The sequence below is a fragment of the Heptranchias perlo genome, chromosome 15 (genome assembly GCF_035084215.1).
Source record: "Heptranchias perlo isolate sHepPer1 chromosome 15, sHepPer1.hap1, whole genome shotgun sequence".
In the NCBI taxonomy this organism is placed as follows: Eukaryota; Metazoa; Chordata; class Chondrichthyes; order Hexanchiformes; family Hexanchidae; genus Heptranchias; species Heptranchias perlo.
In genome coordinates this window covers 24,918,364-24,940,062 of record NC_090339.1, presented here as the reverse complement: position 1 = coordinate 24,940,062, position 21,699 = coordinate 24,918,364, and the positions used below count along the sequence as shown (strand labels likewise).

Below are 21,699 nucleotides of genomic sequence, written 5' to 3'. Positions count from 1 at the left end.
GGGGTGGGGGCAGTGATGTGGCAGATGGAGTGTAGGGGAATGAGTAATTGTACTCTCTTCGGCTGACCTACTGAGGTCATTGCAGCGCCTCCTGCACTGTATGCAGGTGCGTGATATGTTGGTGGTGCCGGTGACCTCCTCTGCCACCTCGAGCCAGGCCTTTGTGGTGTCAGAGGCAGGCCACTTCCTCCCGTCCACTGGGGAGAAGATGTCTGTCCTCCCCCTCCTCCCCACCCCATCCAGTAGGACCTGGAGTGAGGCATCATTAAACCTGGGAGCAGCCTTCCCCCGGGCTGCTCCATGCTGTAATTTTGGCTCCTTTCTGCAGCATCAGTCAGTGGAGGACTGCTCCTGTAAATAGGACTCCTCCAGCTGACAGCCAATGATGCAGGTGCGCAGTCCGCCCGCTGCGCAGCTTTCCAGCGCGAAACCCGGAAGCCAAGGTAAGGGGCTTCAATTTACTTGCGATCGCTTGGGGAACCCACCGATTTTACTGGGCGGGTCACCCACGCGCCCAGTCGACCCCCGCTGGCAACCCGCCTCCCTCCTAATATCGGGCCCAAAGAGTCTGCAAAGGGATATAGACAGGTTAAGTGAGTGGGCAAGAAAGTGGCAGATGGGGTATAATGTGGGGAAATGTGAATTTATTCACTTTGGTAGGAAGAATAGAAAAACTGAATATTTTTTAAATGGTGAGAAACTATTAAATTTTGGTGTTCAGAGGGATTTGGGTGTACTTGTATACGAAACACAGAAAGTTAACATGCAGGTACAGCAAGCAATTAGGAAGGCAAATGGTATGTGGCCTTTATTGCAAGGGGGTTGGAGTACAAGAGTAAGGAAGTCTTGCTGCAATTATACAGGGCTCTGGTGAGACCACATCTGGAGTACTGTGTACAGTTTTGGTCTCCTTACCTAAGGAAGGATATACTTGCCTTAGAGGCGGTGCAACAAAGGTTCACTAGATTAATTCCTGGGATGAGAATGTTGTCCTATGATGAAAGATTGAGTAGAATGGGCCTATACTCTCTGGAGTTTAGAAGAATGAGAGGTGATCTCATTGAAACATATAAGATTCTGAGAGGGCTTGACAGGGTAGATGCTGGGAGGCTGTTTCCCCTGACTGGAGAGTCTTGAACTAGGGGGCATTGTCTCAGGATAAGGGGTCAGACATTTAGGAGTGAGATGAGGAGGAATTTCTTAACTCAAAGGGTCATGCATATTTGGAATTCTCTGTCCCAAAGGGCTGTGAACGCTCAGTCGTTGAGTGTATTCAAGAATGAGATTGATAGATTTTTGGACTCTAAGGGAATCAAGGGATACGGAGATCAGGCGGGAAAGTGGAGTTGAGGTCGAAGTTCAGCCACGATCTTATAGAATGGCGGAACGGGGTTGAGGGGCAGTATGGCCTACTCCTGCTCCTATTTCTTATGTTCTTACATGGAGAAGGAAGGAGGAATGGAATCAATGGTCATTTTGGTATTCGTGTATCAGTCTTGGCTCAGTGGTAGCACTTTTGCCTCTGAGGCAGAAGGTTCTGGGTTCAAGCCCCACTCCAGACACTTGAGCATATAATCTAGGCTGAGACAGTGTTACACTATTGGAGGTGCTGTGTGCCTTTTCAGGTAGATGTAAAATAGCTCATGGCACTATTTGAAGAAGAGCAGTGGTGTTTGTGGGACCTTGCTGTGTACAAATTGACTGCTATGTTTCCCTACATTACAACAGCAACTACCCATTAAAAGAATTTAATTGGTTATGAAGTGCTTTAGGACATTCTGAAGTCATGAAAGTTGCTATATAAATGCAAGTTCTTTCACTTTACATTGTACAATGTGCAGGGGCTCTTACTGCTTTGACATTTATCATGCTTTCTTTCTAAGCGGGGGGTGGGGTGTAAAAGACCCTAGAACGTTTTCGGCAATGCACTGTTTATAGTTTTCAAAAGAATGATTTACAATTTTAATTATCTGGCCGTGAATCATCCCTGATGCTGGCCCTTAGCCAGACATGCCATTTATGTTTGATGCTGGTGGTACATCACCAGAAACACCATTTATACCAAAGTCAGGGCTGCCACCTGCGGTCAGTGTATTAATATAATGTACCATAAATTCATTTCTCTGTTCTGTTTCTCCTTGTATCAGAAACGTTAAAAATTGACTAGTAATTAATTGTAAGCAAATCATGTAGAGGTAGGCACAGAGATTGGATATATACAGACTGGAATCTAAACAAGGGGCTTGAATGGTTTGTATATAAGATAATGGATCTCTGTGAATGTGTTATGTATAAACTCATTAGGGGGTTCAGGTGGACTAGACGTCTAAATAGATTAGCATACATTTCTTTTCGCTTTGGGGCCTTCGTTTGAAACTCACCCAGATTCATGGTGTGTAAATATTCTCTATCTGCTAGCTTTATAAAGTACAAAGTGAAATAAGTTCGGACAGTCTGGACATAATTCTTTGTAGTTACTGTTAAAACTGGATAGCCATGTGGTGAAGGAAAGAATACAGGAACCTGGTCTTTAGTTGCTTCCAAGTCTTTATTCACAGTTTCCTCTTGCACCCCCCACCCCAGCTAAGCTGTCCTATAAAAAAGATCTGCGAGTCCCCAATCGATACCCATCACCTGAATACTATTAACCCCAATTGATATAAATCATACAATTAACAGTTACAGGTCCAAAGCATAATTTGGCAATTACCTTGTAATTACAATTATTTTGTAATTCAAAGTATATGATGGGGTTGAGCAAAGTATCTACCTGTTGCTGGGATGCAGGTTCTCGTTTATTTTTATCTGTGGGTGCAGTGTGGATTAAGTACCACTTGTATCACATTACAGTTTAAATGTACTTGTCAGAACTGTGGCATCTGATAAGTTAGTGTCCCTTGCCACAGTAATATTGGATTTGGGAGCTCAGGGCAGAACTAAAATCTGCCCTCTAAATTTTTAGGCTGTTTTCCTACTTACTTCTGCATCGTATAACGTGCTGCATTAGTTATTAGTAAAACAACAATTAGAACAGAAATCATGATTCCACCCCCAGTTTCGCTCCATGAATCAGCAAAAGATGACAGCACTACTCTGACCTAGAGTTTGTCACCGGGTTTTACCGGTATGTGCCAAATTGATATTGTGGTGAAACCAGTCCTTAATGCAACTATGGTAAAACAGTGGACTGACAATACATCTCAAGATCATTCATTGCAGTTCGAAGGAGGGAAAAATCCCAGTGGGCCTCAGCATCATTGTCAATCTCAGTGCAACACAAATAGTGACGTACATGATGTTTTTGCAATACAGATCACGATAAATGCTTTTAAAAGGAGGGAAAATGTATCCCAACATCTGTATTGTGTAATGGTGATGTTTGGGGAACAATATATGGGCCCTAAACAAGAGAGGCCTGCATGTGCCTCACTGCACATCAGTCCTAGAAATGCTTGCAGTAACAAGAGATTATTTGAACTCCCACCTCCCCCTCACCCCTCCCTTTAAACAGCAAATAGGCCCCTAATGCCCTCATTAATTGTATTTAACAGCTCTGCCCTAAGGCCTGGGGTTTTGTCACAGATGGTGCCTAAACTTTCCTCTTCACGTTTTCTTTATCACCTTCTCTTCTAAAAGTCTCTCTCTTCCCACTGGGCTCCTGTTTATTCAACTGTGCTAAATTTCACACTGAACCCCAGGGATGCAGAAAGGCAGCAGGAATTATTCATGAACTCCTTTCTCAAAGAAGTTATAAAATTCCAGTTCTGTAACTCACAGAGCTCCGAGCTAGCCAAAGATCAGCCTGCAGAGAGAAAGGGCTCAGAAAGGTTTGCAATAAACTTTTTTTTTCTGTTGTTGAAAAATTGGTGGTTGAGTTTTTAGTCAAGATCTGCTGCCAGTTATGGAAGTGGCTGTGTTGTCAGTTCAGAGTCACCACTACAATCTGCTACAGAACATCAGACTCACACAAACCCAACAGATTTGTGAAAACCCAGCCAGGTAAGACGCACTTTTACTCTCTGGAAAGGAAGGCCTTTGGGGAAAGTTTTAGAGTTACTTTTTATTTTCATACACTAAAATTGTTTTCAGTTAAATACTAGCAAAGAATGAAACTCGGTAGTAAAGCAGATTGCAATGAAAAGTAAAATTTGTAAATGTCATTGTATTTGAGTAAGTATTTTACTTTTTGATTTGATTATTCAGCAGTGGACAGTCTATTTTTAATTTTTTGTTCCTTTTAACTCTAACAATGTTCTTTAACCCATGCTTTCTGTGCAAATTCTATTATTGAAAGGCTATTGATGTTTTTTGTCCAATTATCTCCCCTCCTGTCTTGAAGTCAATGATTCCTTGATGGGGTATGGTTCATGAGTGCTGGTAGCACTCTGATATCTAGTTCCAACCCAATTAATATGTGAGCCTAAACAGTGATTGGCAGCAGACTATTTGACCATGGTGGGAATCACAGCTGTGCCTGATTCGGCCCTCACTCGACATCCAGCAGGGGTCACTGGATAGTGATCAAGAGCACAAACCCTGGCTGATTCTTTCCGCAGGGAAAATCGTAATGGCCAAACCAATGACCTTGCTGATGAGTGCTTGTGAATGTGGGACCTTCCTGAATTGTATTGCTCAATATCAAACCAGAGATTGAATCTGGGACCTTCCTGGTCTTTAGAATCAGTACCAGATCAGGAGATGTATTTACCAAATGAATCATCAGGGGAATTCTATGCAGCTTTTTGATTAAGTCTATTTAACATGGATTTGAAACTTTGTTCCAAGTATGTGTACGATTTAATTCGATTGCAGTATCATGAATGCTGTGAATTCACCATGAACAAAATGATAGAATTAAAATATATTGGGAGCAGATTTTAACTTTGTGCGATCGTGTAAAACGGGTGATAGCGAGTTGGCAGCACGTTTCACATCTCTACCAATTCTTATTTCCATTAACTTCAATTACTTCACTGGAAATAAAAATCGGGAGAAATGTAAAACGTGCTGCCGACTCGCTATCACCCATCTTACACTATAGCACAAAGTCAAGATCTACCCCATTGAATTTAAATGTGAATCTGAAGCTAAGGCTACCATTACTAAGCCCAGGCTACTATTTTCCAGTGATCCATGGAGTGTGTGATATGGTAACAGTGACCTGGGAAAGGGCAAGGCAAGAGGGTAGGGGGGGGAGGTTTTTTTCAGTAAAACTACATTCTTAATTCAAATATTTCTTAAATTTTATGCTCACAAGAATGCAGCTCTTCCCTTACTGTGTCACTGTGTTTTTCCTTGGGAAATGCCACTTACAACATAAACAACATCTCTGTGCTGTGAAGGCGAGATTTCCTCACTCTGCTGCTTTGATCCTGCGATACTGGAGACAGAGAGCTGAACCATCTGTTTCTGCTCTTGCATTTGTTTTTTACACCAGTCCTTTCTCTATCCTTTTTTACAGTTCTTCATCTCTCTGGAGACCATGGGTAATGACAGCCAGAGACATAGAGAGGCAGAGGTGGAGATGGCAAAACTCAGTAAGTGATTATTTAGCCCTCTGGTAGAAATAAGTATTTATTTTGATTTCTAACAAGAAAACAGATGATAGTAAGTGCGTTACACCTTAACAGCTGTAATAGCTACATGTCAGGTCCTGGCAGGAATGGTAAATGTAGTTCTACAGACCAGGTCCTGGCAAGTGTGGTAGCTTTAATAACTGTGTTTTTCAATAATGCACCCATTGTAAAATGTCTAAATCTAGTTCTTGAACTCTCCATATCCCTTTTCCCTCTTGTGCAGAATGTTTACTGCCAATTTACTACCTTCTGTTCCTTGTATGTACATATAGCATGCAGCAAGGGTCATTAGCATTTAAGAACTGAAACATCCGTGACAAAGATTTAATATTGTAACAGTTTCGAGTGTGTACATGTAAGAAGTCATCAGATACCCTCCCCCAGTAGATTTCCCCACTCTGTGGGCGAGTGGCTAGCTGTCCCTCCCACGTATGGTACAATGGATGCAGATTGTAACTTGTCACTCTAAAGCAACATATTCAAGTGCCAGTGTGCTTAGCCATAGCATCACCTGAGTCCAGCAGGACTTTGCATTCAACAGAATTTTATTACTGCGGCCAATCAAAATCCCATTTCCAGTAAAGATGGACGGTCACTAAGATTTTGACATATGTAACTGGATAAAGGAATAAAACTGAATGGACCACACTTCAGTCTTTCCATTATCCTGTGCACTTAAGCCCGTAATTATCCTATATAAACTCACTGCAGTCTTTCCATTATCCTGTGCAAAACACAGTCTAGGCAGTACAATATAGTGTGTATAATACCAGCTTGTGCATTATTGTACATGTTTAAATTTGCCTTTGGAAAAGCAGGAAAGGGGTATGGGGAAATATTTCATTTATAGTAAATAAAGCATTCCTCATACTCTGATATATCTGAGATAGACAGTTGTTAGGAGTTGATATGTGTGTAGTGATTGGAGTGAGGGGATTGGTGTTAAACTGGTGTTACAGCTCGACCACCCATTGAACTCAATGGAAATGAAAATTAGATGGTTTCTATAACATGGCTGATCTGTAACGCCGGTTTTTACGCTCGGGCAATAAATTAATAATCTACCCCTGGTTATCCACTGTTCCACCTAATATATCTTTGGATCATATGGACTGCTATACTGACAGTGCAAACCAACAAAGCAGCGATCCTTTAGAGTATTGATTCTGGTCCTTTGTGTTGCCAATGTTTATTAGGTAAAATGTGAATCGTATCAAAAATTATTTTTTTAAAGTGGCTACAGTTATTTCTGCAATATTCCAGTCCTGATCTTTGTTGAAGTGTTTCAAACTGTACCCAATGGAGACCATGAAGTGCTGGGATTAACACTGGGAAACAGATGGCTAAAGAGGCACAATGCCAGAGCCAGGGAATGGTGTGGAATTCACACCCCAAACTACAGCCAGGTTTGTGATATCTGAGGCTGAGGAATCTCTTCAGTTGTGTCCAACACTACAGCTGCTTTTACCTTTCATAATCCAGGAAGATGGGTTGCGGGAGGATGACATAATTGTGCCGTTCTCCTGTATTTACACCTAAAGTGTACAGCAGGTCTCCACGTGGACACACTGCCAACTAAATCCTGGCAGTTTACATGTGCGCAGACAGGCTATGGCTATTTGTCCAGTGCGCATTGGTGTCATGATTTCAGCAACAAATGACATTGTGATGCCCAAAACGTCGAGGGATTCTTTCTTCAGCCACTGTGTCACAACACTCTGGAATATAAAATGGATGAGGCAGGTTCAATGCTTTTACTGGAACACTGAAGGCATGCTGCAGTCAGGACCCAATGGCATTAGATCAGTCTAAATGTAGTTATAGACCTGGCTCAGAGAAAGGATTGTTTTTAAATATCCTCAGTCCTGGGAACATGATTCTGTTCTTTCCTTTTGTTTTAATAAATGTTTTTTGAAAGTTTTAAAGTGCCCTCTCCCCTCCTCCCTGTGAAGTTAGAAAAGGACTTAACTGCTGTTTATCAAGATGCAATTTATTGATGTAACTTACATCATTAATAGAAAGAAAAGAAAGGCCTGCATTTATATAGCGGCTTTCACGACATCAGGACGTTCCAAAGCTTTACAGTCAATGAAGTACCTTTGAAGGGTAGTCACTGGTGTAATGTAGGAGACGCGGCAGCCAATTTGTGCACAGCAAGGTCCTACAAACAGCAATGAAATAATGATGAGATAAGCTGTTTTAGTGGTGTTGATTGAGGGATAAATATTGGCCAGGTCACCAGGGAGAACTCCCTGCTCTTCTTTGACGTAGTGCCATGAGATTTTTTACATCTACCTGAGAGGGCAGACGGGGCCTCGGTTTAACATCTCATCTGAAAGATGGCACCCCGGATAGTGTAGCACTCCCTCAGTACCACACTGGAGTATCAGCCTAGATTATGTGCTTGTCTCTGGAGTGGGATAATACATTTCACAAAACCTAAAGTGAGTGATAATTCACCTTTAATTTGTATCACATTATAATATTGCCTGGTTGCTTATTGTCCAATGTCTGTATATGTATTAAGCACCAATGAGGCTTTGCTCAGATGGCAACGGAATTGTTTATGACAAAGATTTAGTATTGACTGAGAAGTACGTCAAGGTTTGTAGGTTCACCGGAGGAGAAATTCAACTCTCGTCCGAAAAGCGGGCAGCCAGCATTTGAAAATGGGGGGAAAGGGGCCTTCACCTTGGTCGTCTCTTTGAGGCCCAAAACCCGCCTGATGCAATATTCAGGCGGGTCTGTAAATGCGCCAGCAGCTTGCCTGCCTGAAACAGGCATATGGTATCTAAATACTAGGAACCTGATTGCAAAATTCAGGTACAAACGGGCAGAGCTTGCACTGTGCACCTTAAAGGGACCCACTAGAGGCCATTCAAAACACAGTCCAGGAAATTTAGAGTTTTTATTTTTGTGGGCAGGAGTGCTTCTCAAGGGCCGACAAAAAAACTCTGTCGCGTTGCCAGCCTGTTTGAAGCCCCCTCCTCCACAGATCACCTCAACCCCCCAGACTTGACCTGCCGGTCACTCATCATAGGAGCCGGCCGATTTTCTGCCTTCCCACAACCGGCAAGCTGCACTAGACCACCCGTTTGGTGTTCACAGCTGGCTGACAGCATTTAAATGAAGCCCAAACCCCAATTCTGCTGATTTGAAATTTTTCTGTATTTATCTTTTTTCAACAGCCTCACATGGGTCGAGCCAATGATGAGACTGCAGGATGGACCATACCTTCTTTATTCACTCACCCAGTCAGGTAAGGGCAAACTGACTGTTGCCTTAGACATTCTCTTGGATACAGTGGTGCTGGTCAATCCCATAAGTGGTCCAAACATCTTACATTGAGTGGTATAACTGGTGTAATATGTAACTATACAGTAGCATAACCCAAGGGCGTAAGAATGGTAACCCCATGTGATCCGAACTGGATAGTATGGAGCTCTAAATAGGGCTGCATAGTGCCCTTTGTGTAGGCGTTATGTGAATTCCTAAGGACCCAAAACGGCGTCCGGAATGCGCAGGCACACTTCGAGTGTCACATGTGCCGGACGCCATGTTGGTAAAGGCGTTCACGCACGGGCAGATAACAAACGCCGGCAGCATGTAAAGTAGGGAGAATATGCAGTAGATCAGTGTGCAATGCTGATTTAAAGGGACAGATACGATTTTGGAACTTAACGCTTCAGCCAACGCACCTGTCTTACCCTCTCACAGCTGAACAGGTCTTAAATGGCCTGGAGGACCCCCCCCCCACTCCCATCAGCGCTATTTAAAGGGATCATGCAGGTGTTACAGGTTAGTTGCTGGATTATTGCTTCTGGCTGCTGATGCATTTGTACCTGTTTTTGGAGGTCTCCTATACTTGAATACTAGGACTAGGGGACATAGCCTAAAATTAGAGCCAGGACTTGCAGGAGTGAAATTAGGAAATGCTTCTACAAGCAAAGGGCAGTTGATGCTAGCTCAATTGTTAATTTTATATCTGAGATTGATAGATTTTTGTCAACCAAAGGTATTAAGGGATATGGGGCTAAGGAGGATATATGGAGTTAGGTCACAGATCAACCATGGTCTCATTGAATGGCGGAACAGGCTCGAGGGGCTAAATGGCCTACTCCTGTTCCTATCTTCCTATGTTCCTATAATAAAGTTTCAATACTCTACAGGGAGTGGGCTGGCTAGCTGACAGGCAACAGTAAGGGCACTGGCGGAATGGCATGGGTGGGACAGGAATGCTGTCATCCTGAGAGAGGACAGCAGGTTCATGTTCCATGGAGCCACTGCTACTTGCTGCCTCCTGTTATGCGCCACCATCTCCTGCAAGATAACAGGATGTGTGTTGGTGAGTGTCCTGCAAGATGTTTGGCAAGATGTGGCTGTCATGGTTGAATAGCTGCCTGTGTGTGAGTTGTGGGTGTGCGGCTTACAACAGTGGCAATGTGTGAGGGTGAGAGGAAGCATCTGATTGGAAGAGTTGAGTACTGATTGAAAGAGATTGTTGTTAGGTGGGTGATGGGGAGTGTAGTGTGTGGAGCAGTCGATGCGGCTAGTGGTGCAGTTGGTAGGAGATGCCACTTGACAGTTGACCTCACTCACCTTGACCACTCATGTCAAAGCATTGAACCCCTTCCTGCACTGCATCCATGTTCATGGTGCTATGCACCTGGCATTGATTTTCTCCTCTACAGCTTCCCATTGCCTCGGAAGCATTGGTCTGGGGGGCCTCTTGCCTCCCCTGTGGATATAGGATGCTGCTCCCACTTGCATTAAGGCCTCTAGTACATCATCAGAGAATCTTAGTGCACGCTGTCTTGCAGGCCTGGTACAAACTCAGATTGGCAGATTGGTGGGGTCTGGAGTGCAGATTGGAGGATATGTGATTTAGTAGTGCACAACCTTTATTCAATGTTTTAAAATAACTCAACAGTTTGTAAACGTAAAGACGGGACCTCCATCTGTGTTTTACATGTGCGAGGTCTGATCTCCATTCAGACTCTGGGTGGACCCATATCTTATATTTTGCAAATATCGGAGTCCCGCAAACACTGAGCAGCCGAATTAAAAATTCCAGTTGTCCCATCATCACCACGCTGCACTATATTGCAGCATAGATTCACTTCCCAATTGACTTCCACTACTTCCTGCAGCCACACTGCACCTCCCCTTTAAGAGGTGCAGGCTGCCTTTAAGTGGTGCTAGTCACTCGCAATATCAGGCCCTCCCTGCTGGTGAGCAGCCACTCAACAGTGCAGGTAGCGCTGGTTGGACGCAGCAATCAGGTAAATCACCAGGCAGCACGAATGTTACCCGATTTCGGGGGTTATGCAATATAACCCACTGTGTCTTTCGCGTGTACCCTTATGTGAGCTTCTCCAATCTTTCCGAAAGCAGCCTGAAATACTTGTTGAAATCGAGGTCATACACAAATCATTAAGCTGTTTTATTCTCAAATAACAAATGAACATAGAGAGTAATGTTCAAAGCAAATTCCACTTATTAATTCAACCTCATTTTTCTCCTTGAAAATGTGGGAGAAAATAATAAACCGCACACCCCTGTGACTTTTCTGAGGTAACTTCCTTGTTTTTCTTTCAGACGACTTCTAAATGCAAAAAGTGACCTCCTGGATTTTTAGTTCCCAGTTCTGCCTCACAGTCCTCTGTTCTAAACCTGCCTGCCCATGTGTCCCTTTTGTGTGTTCCCAGCCACGGAGAGGCTGAGGTGCTGACTTACACCTTGTAGTGATTCCCCAGTAAGCTTGTCAATTAAATCAGCTCCCCCTCCTCCCGCCTTGGGGTCTGAATTCAAAGGGGAGATTTTGTGCAAGATAAATGCATCTTGGCTAACGGGCCTGGCTTGAAACAATGGACTGTCATTGAATCAGTTGCAAATTGCACAAACTGGTCGTTCCGAAATGAGTACACATATTCAATGTCTGCAGCCTGTGATCTTTCTTTTTAAACCTCTGCAAATTAATTTTCATTTTTAAAATACAACCTTTTAACATAACTCAATCCCATAGTCCTTACTGTGAAGAAAAAATGATCAAAAATCCCAAAACGTGATACTTAGCCCGAGTCAGGGAGAGGCAGAGAAAACTGGGTCAGGGTCATGGTCACCAAAAAATAGAGTGAACTGATTCCAGATTAGAGAAGGACAGAGCTAAGTAACCCAGAGTCAGGTATAGGCAGAATGGACAGTCTCTTAGCTTTAGGTGCTGAAGGCACATGTGGTAGACTCAATGTAACAAATGGCTGCAGGAAGTTGTTGGCATAGTGATGCAGTTTTGGGAATAATAGGAGAGTTTTTCTGGGATGCAAAATCTCATCTATTTTCTATTCCGCGGTGTTATGAGAAATGCCAACTCTTATCTCATGGTCATCCTTCCGTTCACTTCATCAGAAGTTTTATTGATAAAACAAATCTCTAAATGTGCTGGAATCCCCCAAACATTTTCCCAAGATCCATCGTAACTTATGATGTCATCAAACCGTGCTGATTTGAATAACTGGTATGGTGCTTCTGAAAACAATCTTTTATCCTGTAAGGATCAAAGGACATTAAACAGACAAAAATGTGAACTTCTCCTAATGGCTTAGTGGTAAAGTCATTGGGATTGATCAATTGCGGTTCGAGCCTCCCCACCCGCCTGATGGAATCAGTCTGAGGCCTAACCAATTAAATGGTTAGAACTCATTAACCGATTAAATGGTTAGAACTCATTAACCGATTAAATGGTTAGAACTCATTAACAAATTAAATGGTTAGAGCTCATTAACCAATTAAATGGTCAGAACTCATTTCCATAGCATCAGCGAGCACATTTCGAGCAATTTGCTGATTGGAGAGGGTGAAAATCCAATGGCTCCAGTCTGCCCAGTCATGCAGATAAGGGAGGGGGGTGGAAATCCCATTAATGCTCCTCCTGACCTCACAAAAATCGGTTTGCAATATTCCACTTACCTTTTTGTGGGCGACTTACAGCAGCCGCCCACACTCTGCCCACTGGTACCTGAAAATTACATCGGGGTCTATGGACGACATAGTACCCCTATTTGCATGTTTTCAGCAGGCACCTGCTCCGCCCATTTCAAGAATCCAGTAAGATGGCGGTGGCCCAGATGTCTGTGGAAACGGGGCGGTAAGTTCTGTGCTCTCATTTTCCTTGTGCTCCTGCCCAGTTCCTGCCCATAAACAGGGATGAAAATCAGCCCCATTGTTTCTAAACCACACGGGCTGGGAAGGTCCCAGGTTCAATCTTTGGTCAGTGCTGATCTCAGTAGGGGTGTTAATATACGCTGGACAAGCAGGAATGGATCCTGCTACTGATGACAACACAGCAGAGTCGAGGCATTTTTTACAGTGGAAAATTGAAGTAAAAATTGCTGCGAAGTGCATAGTTAGAGGGAGCAGGTGACTATCGGCACGGCCCACACAGGGGCGAAAGAATAAGAACCTTAAATTGGGGTAAACAAGATTAAAAGTTGTGGGGCATAGCAGTTCTAACTATTATCTCTCTCTCTTCCTTCTAATTGTGCAAATTGAAACAATAATAGAAAAGTAGTAAATTGTTAACAAAATTGATAGCGTTGACAAAACAGTGCGTGGTGACATTGTACTATTTTAGGGATAGAAAAACTTCAAGGGATTTGCTTGTTATTTTTTCACGTGAGAGACTCAATAATGTTCCCCAATATAAATAATGTTATTTTGCTACATTTTTCGAAACAGGGAGGCAAAATCCTTTCCTTTTAACCCATTTAAAGATTGCACAGACTCTTAATTATTAACTATTTAATCGATCAGTGAGAAGGTGTGTTCTGGGGCGGAGATCAATTTGAGCTTTTCTTGATTTTCCTACAGGCTGATGTGGCCCAGGAGCAAATGCTTTGACTACCTGTACAGCGAAGGGCAGGAGCTTTTGGCAGCGTTCCCTGTGCAAGCCACGATCAGCTTCTACATCGAATCGGACAGTGAGGATGAAGATGCGGAATTCGATGAGGAAGATGAATTAGAAGAAGATTCAGCCACAGAGGAGAGTGTGTTAGAGAAAAAAACAGGGCAGAAAAGTCTACAGTTGTAACAGATGATGGACTAAGACAGATCGACATATATTAAATCTCAATGACACACAGCTGTTCAATTGTACAATTTTGTCTTTAATTTATAAGCATCTCAGGATGCCGAGATGGATATTTTTGCAATGTCTGTACATACAGTAGAGATTTTTTATTATTAAAAGTACTTTTTTTACATTAAAGAGTTGCTTGTGTGTCTGCATAGGTCATCTTGAAGATGAAAAAGAAAAAAAATGATCAAAAATCCCAACATGCGATACTAAGCCTGGGTTAAAGATGAGCAGAGGGTCAGGGAAGGGCAGGTCCAGGGTCCTGAAAAAATAGAGTGAACTGATTCCAGATTAGAGAAGGACAGAGCTAAGTAACCCAGAGTCAGGTATAGGCAGAATGGACAGTCTCTTAGCTTTAGGTGCTGAAGGCACATGTGGTAGACTCAATGTAACAAATGGCTGCAGGAAGCTGTTGGCATAGTGATGCAGTTTTGGGAATAATAGGAGAGTTTTTCTGGGATGCAAAGTCTCATCTATTTTCTATTCCGCGGTGTTATGAGAAATGCCAGCTCTTATCTCGTGGTCATCCTTCCGTTCACTTCATCAAAAGTTTTATTGATAAAACAAATCTCTAAATGTGCTGGAATCCCCCAAACATTTTCCCAAGATCCATCATAACTTATGATGTCATCAAACCGTGCTGATTTGAATAACTGGTATGGTGCTTCTGAAAACAATCTTTTATCCTGTAAGGATCAAAGGACATTAAACAGACAAAAATGTGAACTTCTCCTAATGGCTTAGAGGTAAAGTCATTGGGATTGATCAATTGCAGTTCGAGCCCCCCCCACCCGCCTGATGGAATCAGTCTGAGGCCTAACCAATTAAATGGTTAGAACTCATTAACCGATTAAATGGTTAAGACCCATTTCCATACCATTGGGGAGTGCATTTTGAGTTGGATTTTTGCCCTCACACTGATTGGAGAGGGTGAAAATCCAGTGGCTCTAACGTGGAGCCCAGACATGCAGATAGGTTAAAGGGGGTGGGGGTGGCAATCCTAGGAGAGGAACACAAGTAGGATACCATGCTGTATTAAATTAATTATTTGGGTTTTTATCTAATGAGTCACCCAAGCCACAATTTCCTGGAAAATCTGTGCCATAGCAATGGCGTACGCCGTAGATCCACTGTTACTCTGGTGCAAATTTTCAGCAAATTTTGTCCCTATGTTTTGCAGTTTTATACCACTGTATTCAGGATATTTGATTTAGCATTTTAAATATGCATTGTTTTAATCTTTGTTTGTAAATGGAACCATATAGGTTTGCAGCACATAAGGCAACCATTCAGGCCATTGTGACTGTGCCAGTTCTTTGCTAGACCAACCCAAAAGTAAACCCACCATCCTGCTCTCTCCCGATAGCCCTGTATCCTCCTCTGCTTCAAATATTTATCCAATTTTCCCTTAAAAAGATGCTCCAACCACTCCCTGTGATAAAGCATCCACACTTCAACAACCCTGTGCATAAAGACATTTCTTCTCTTAGTGACAGTTTAAATTGATGACCAATTGTCACTGACTCCTCAACCAGAGAAAATAGTCTTTCCCCAACCACTCCATCAAAACGCTTCATAATTAAAAAGAAACTTTATTAAATCTCCTCTTACCCTTCTCCACTCCATTGGAAATAGCCCTAGTTTCTCTCACATCAGTTATTTGCCCCACTTTCCCAGAACTAAATTATGCTTTTAATAGAGAAACTTTAAAACAACCCTACCCAGGTGAATAAATATCCAATTGGTTAGACTCTCTGAGTTCTTTATATTTTGCAACCAATATGTGTGGAATGTTGATTCTTAAACATCTCTTCAATGATGTTTAGTGAAGTTACAAAGCTTTTATATTCTACAAAGATATAAAATGTAGTCTTTGCTATATATTTTAAATTTTAGTGTTAACATGGTACTGTAGAGGTTAAGTCTCGTGTCTGGGTGAACTTTACTGTCCTAGTGCCATTATTCCCAACCAATCCTATAACTGTGTAAGAATCCCTTATTGGATGTTGTGCAGATGCCTATAAATTACACTAAGCAAACACTTCCATAGTAACAGTAACTATGGCAATAATGTTGTCTTCTCTCCAGGAAGAATTCATTCATGTGGGGGGAGGAGGACTGTTTGAAAAGTAAACATTCAAGCTCATAATGCATTGGAAAAAAAGACTTATTTATATAATTATTTTTTAAAAGCTGTACATTGATTTGATTAATTTTTTAAAAAGTAATAATAAAAAAAACAGTTTCCTTACTTAGGGAGCTGCCTTCTCCCACATTTTTCCCACATACACGCAAAGGCCCCAAATGGCCGCAGAGGCAGGCAAAGGCCATTAGGGCTAAATGCAAATAAGGCATGTTCATTTTTATTATTGTTAATTTTTGACCAGCACAAGCACCAGCAGATGATAAATCGCATTTTTGCCAAGCCCCATTTCAGATAAGGGACAGACAGAGGTGGGTCGGGGGCCGAATCATGGCTTAAGTTCTGATGGTTGCTTGTTGATAATGGAAATTAATTGAACATCCTATTAACCTTAATAACTAATGCCCCCGTGGCATAAGACATGGAACTAAGATAAATAAAAGACTTTGTTTTTTTTAAAAAATGGATCTGGTGTCCAGTTTACATTTTAGAAAATTTCCAGACAGCCCATTGGAAAAACAGGCTGTTTGGTCCAAAATTGAATGGATGTTAACCCTAGAGGAAGGTTGTCAAGGTGGTTTCCTCGAGAAAGAAAAAAAGTTTCAAAAAGGAATCATAGGTAAATACAATCCAGCACGAAAATGGATAGACAGCATGGCTGGTTTGTGCCTGAAGCAATAACTGCAGATATGAGCCCTTGCATTGGTTGGTAAGATCCTTTGATCGTACCAGTATTAAACCCATGCCAGCAGGAAATGAATAAAACACATTTGCCAGGAATTTCGCCAACCTTCCGCCAAATTTACGGTGGCCAATCGGGAGAACCTCCCGAGAAAATTCCCAGTGATAGTGCCCAAATAGATCACTGAATTCTGGCACCAGATTATCACCAAATGTAATTCAGCTCAAGGGACCGAACATTGGGGAGAAAAGGGAAGGAATTGGTTCACTTGCAACAAAAATAGGAGATTTTATGCAGTGATATTCACTGCCAGAGGGAACCGGGGCCTGAACTTGGGTTTTCATGATTTGGTTGGTTTTACCTCTACATCAAAGTTGAAATAAAATGTATGCCCAACATATGCAAAGTTTCAGATGGCTGGGACCAAAAATCTGCAGCCCTCTCGATACACTCCAGCTGTAACTCTGGGAGTGCGGAGTGCAAATTAAGGTGGGACCCGAATAAGCTGGGTCCTGGTCTCGTGGAGACCAGGACCCAGGTGGCCGCCATCCAGCCCAAACTTGGCTATTGATGCAAGAGGTGGGTGTGTCGATTCCACTGGGAGTTCCTGGGTCCCATCATACCAGAGGCCAGGTAGCTCACTAGCAGCTGCTACGCCTGGTGAGACCAGGTGCACCAGGCCGCTAAAAGGTGCATGTGCGGACCACTACTTGTCACAGACCTCCGAATATCAAAGATTTCTTTCACTGATGTTTTGGCTTCATTACGAAGGGGCCCAAGGAAGCATAATCGAGGGGTTCCTGTGGCAGTGGGGGTCGGGATGGGCAGTACACCCAGTAACATCCCAGACCGGCCACATGTGCTTGGGTATGTGGCCTCCCGGGGGAGGCAGACACCTTAAATGCGCCCCTATTGACGTGGGTGCCCTTCGTTTGTATGGTAATTACGGGACTTCCTCCTGACCCATTGAACTGTGGTAGGGTCAGTGTTGGAGATGACAGATGGGTACGTTTTGGTACTTATTCAGAGATGCACCCCTCATGGATTTTCAGTCCTTTTGAGTGCTTGATGTTGCTGATAAGGATATAATTCATTTTTGCAACTACTTTGTACAGAGAAAAAAAATAGATTACTTTGAGGATAAGAGTCATTATTGTAAATCTCAGATCTCTAGAAGAAAATTATTGGGTAATTTTTTCTGCTTTTGCGCTCCCAACGCAGAATCTCACTCACTGTGAGGGCAGATCAGGAAGCTGCATGAGCCCAGCCTGTGATTCTCTCTCTATTCCATTAGTTGTGTGCAACCATATTCACAATATGCACTACAAGCAGGTGATGTTCCAAGCTGGGAGTGCACAAACAGAAAGTGTACCTTTCTGTTGTCAATCATTAGTGAATAGGTTATCACAAATGAGGGACTCGACTGATTTAGAGGGTAGACATTAATAGGCAGTGGAAGCGAGTGCTCCTGGCATGATTTCAAGCCAATTAAAATGTTACCGTTCAAGTCCAAAATCATCTTGCTTTTGTGCCACTTCTTAATTGCTCTATTGAAAATTTAGTGCATCCGTCTTTTTCAATTCTGGAATAAGGACTGAGCTTAATGGATGAGGCACAGAGAAGTCTTTTAAATTAGTTTAACCTCCCCCACCCTATTTGTGGATAAATTAATCATTACAACCAAAATACTATCATCAAAGAGTTTAGCTGTTGAAATGACAATTTTCTTGGCATTTATTTAGCTCTTGGGTGGCACCGTATCATATCTCGCACAGTGCTGGAAGGCTGCCATGATTCTCTTGGAAACCTTGAATACCTAAATTTGAGTTCCTTGGTCTCAAACACCTAGGCCAACTTTTCCTCAACTGGCTGAGTTTTGAGTTGATGGCTGACTGAAATGTTGGAATTATTGCCACGGATGTTTATGATCATTCATACCACACAGTAATTTGGCTTCATTAAGGTGAGGGAAAATAAATGTTGGGGAGCAGAGCACCTTTGCACTTTTAACAGCCAGTTAGTATCAAGCAAATTCAGCTCAAATATAGATAGCACAGATTAGATGAACATTAAAATTCCCTCTACATGGTTCTATCAAGCACTCCTGGGTCAGATAATGCAAGGATTAGATGCAGTGTGCAATTCTCTCTGCTGCCCAATGAAGTACTTCCTGCCTGGAACAAAAATGAGATAAAGTTCCTTCTACACTGCCACATCAAGTAGGGACAGATATAGCATGAATTAGAGGCAGAGTTAATCTTTGTCCACTTGGCAACAACAATCAGTTTTACCTTAATCTTCGGGGATCGGTTGGGAAAGTGGAGTTGAGGTTGAAGATCAGCCATGATCCTATTGAATGGCGGAGCAGGCGCGGGTGGGGCGGGGTGGGGTGGGGGGGAAGCCTATGGCCTACTCCTGCTCCTATTTCTTATGCTCTTATGTTCTTAATCTTAAGATTGTGACTCTTTACTACACCATTATGACAATTCCATTTTTGATACCAGCCATTTTCAGAGCTCCTCTGCTTGAGATTGGTATTTTATGGCCACTTTGTGTTGAATTATGGGTAGTTTGTCATGTAGTCTAGCACCCAATGGGAATTGGAATGATATTTTCCCAAATTCATTTCCCCAAGGGTCCCGACAGCTTTTATGCCATCAGTTGGGCTGCATTAGAATCCAAGTTCCATGTGTGAAAAGACAGTCTCACTATGCAACTCCATAACAGAACATATTAGCTACCTTGTTAATTTTATTACATCAATGTTTCCCTTTTTTTAAGAAAAGAGCTTTTGTTATCAATTAGTGAAGCTTTTTGTGCAGTCATCATAGAGTGGATTCTTCTCTAGCTGTTTTCACTGTAATTTTTCAAAATCATTTGCTTTCAATCCAGTGAGCAGAACTTTTCAAATTTGGTTATTTCAGTATACATGAGAATGCATTCAATGCATGTTCAGTATGAATAATTACAATTAAAAAGGAAAGATGTGGAATCAAAAGGTCATTACATGAATTGATTCCTCTTATTCATAATATTCCAAAAATAGTAACACATCCTTTACATTGTGACTTCCACATCTACTGTGGTCATGATGTCCTTAGTGTTACTTCATTGATATTCTATCCGCAGTGGAACCTCAGCCATTCAGCTTTGGAAAAGTCCTCAACAGCAAGGATTGTGGTCCTCCTGTATCAATACAGATTCCTACCTTTAAAAGGAAAAGGAATCCCAAATCAGACATAAGGAGAGAATTGGCGAAATCACTGAATCATTAGAGTGTTAGGTTCTAACTCATTTGTGTCCTAGTTCATGTTTTCAGGTATAAAAAGGTGTACTGACTGATGTGTGCCACTCAGATGATATCAAGGGCTGATAAACTTGACAGATTGTGTGCCATATCTATTCTGCAAAATATTACAGTGAACTTATTGTTTCTAGACTTTTCTTGATGTATTTTTACTTGGGGCCTGTACAGATAGATGGTCATGAACTTTTAGGAAAAATACAGCAAACAAATGTGTATGGAATAGAGGAAAGCCTGATCACCAACTGGGAGTGCTTGCCGTACCAATATGATTTATAAATCACATGGTAATGTCAGTTGACCAACGCTCCAATACAACTTCTACCTCACAATGCTTAAAGATACTTAGTAATTTTTACCTTGCAAAGACACCTCCATTCTTCAGTCTCACAGTTTTCACAAAGTCACCTTGATAATTTTCTCTTTAACAACATCGCAAAGACTCCTTATAATATTCAGTCTCACAACCATCACAATGATACTTTCTGAGAAAACTCACCCCAGTTGCCTCGCAACATCCCAAAGGCACCATCTAATTTTTTATCTCGTAACATCCCAAAAGCACCTTCTAATTTTCAGTCTCACAACATCCCAAAGACACCTTTTAATCTTCAAGCTCATAACCTCCCAAAGGCACCAACTAATGTTCTGTCCTGCCACATCCCAAAGTCAGCTTCTAATCTTCTGTCCTGTAACATCCTGTTAGTCTAACATCTGTTGTGGGGAAGTTATTGGAATCTATACTTAAGGACAGGGTGACTGAGCACTTAGAGAAATGTGAGCTGATTAGAAAGAGCAGACATGGATTTGTAAAGGGTTGGTCATGTCTAACAAACCTAATTGAATTTTTTGAGGAAGTAACTGAAGTAGTGGACAGGGGAATGTCTATGGATGTAGTTTATATGGACTTTCAGAAGGCATTTGATAAGGTTCCACATAAGAGACTGTTAGCTAAAAATAAAGCTCATAGAATTGAAGGCAAATTATTGACCTAGTTAGGAGATTGGTTAGGTGATAGAAGGAAGAGTAGGGATAATGGGTATGTACTCGAATTGGAAGGAAGTGACTAGTGGTATCCCTCAAGAATCTGTTCTGGGGCCTTAACTATTCACCAAATTTATTAACACAATAGAGAGCTATATATCCAAGTTTTGTCAATGACACAAAGATTGGTGGAATAGTAAATAGTGTAGATGGGAGCACAAAATTACAAAGAGACATTGATAGAGTAAGTGAGAGGGCAAAACTGTGGCAGATGGATTTCAATGCAGGTAAGTGTGAGGTCATCCATTTTGGACCAAAAAAGGATAGATCCGAGTATATTTTAAATGGTGAAAAGTTAGGAACAGTGGAAGTCCAAAGAGATTTAGGGGTCTATGTACACAGATCACTAAAATGTAGTAATCAGGTACAAAAAATAATCAAAAAGGCTAATGGAATATTAGCCTTTATAACTAGAGGGCTAGAATGCAAAGGGGAGGAAATTTTGCTACAGCTATACAAAGCCTAGTGTACAGTTCTGGGCACCACACCTTAGAAAGGATATGTTGACCCTTGGAAGGAGTCCAGTGCAGATTCACCAGAATGTCACCAAGGCTCCAAAGGTTAGATTATGAGGAGAGATTATATAAACTAGGCTTGTATTCCCTGGAATATAGAAGGTTAAGGGTTGATTTGATTGAGGATTTTAGGATTTTGAAAGGAATTAATAGGGCAGATAGAGAGAAACTTTTTCCGCTGGTGGGGTAGTCTAGGACAAGGGGACATAACCTTAAAATCAGAGCCAGGCCATTCAGGAAAGAAGTTAGGAAACACTTAGTCACGCAAAGGGGGTAAAGAAATGTGGAACTCTCTCCCACAAAA

The 21,699-nt window shown here is 42.0% G+C and overlaps 1 protein-coding gene across 1 annotated transcript; it reads left to right on the top strand.

Moving 5' to 3' along the window:
- The first annotated feature begins 3,778 nt into the window (after positions 1–3,778).
- On the top strand, positions 3,779–13,798 carry ripply1 (ripply transcriptional repressor 1). Its single transcript, XM_067996644.1, has 4 exons — positions 3,779–3,999; positions 5,462–5,537; positions 8,765–8,835; positions 13,443–13,798. The coding sequence occupies exons 1-4, from the start codon at positions 3,902–3,904 to the stop codon at positions 13,660–13,662; spliced, it is 465 nt and encodes a 154-aa protein (XP_067852745.1). The 5' UTR covers positions 3,779–3,901; the 3' UTR covers positions 13,663–13,798.
- Positions 13,799–21,699: the final 7,901 nt, after the last annotated feature.

Excerpts from the sequence above, each read along its gene's own strand:
- ripply1 (XM_067996644.1), top strand. The coding sequence starts at position 3,902 with ATGGAAGTGGCTGTGTTGTCAGTTCAGAGTCACCACTACAATCTGCTA. Across the intron at positions 5,538-8,764 it reads GGTGGAGATGGCAAAACTCA|CCTCACATGGGTCGAGCCAA; the intron begins GTAAGTGATTAT and ends TTTTTTCAACAG. Across the intron at positions 8,836-13,442 it reads TTATTCACTCACCCAGTCAG|GCTGATGTGGCCCAGGAGCA; the intron begins GTAAGGGCAAAC and ends ATTTTCCTACAG.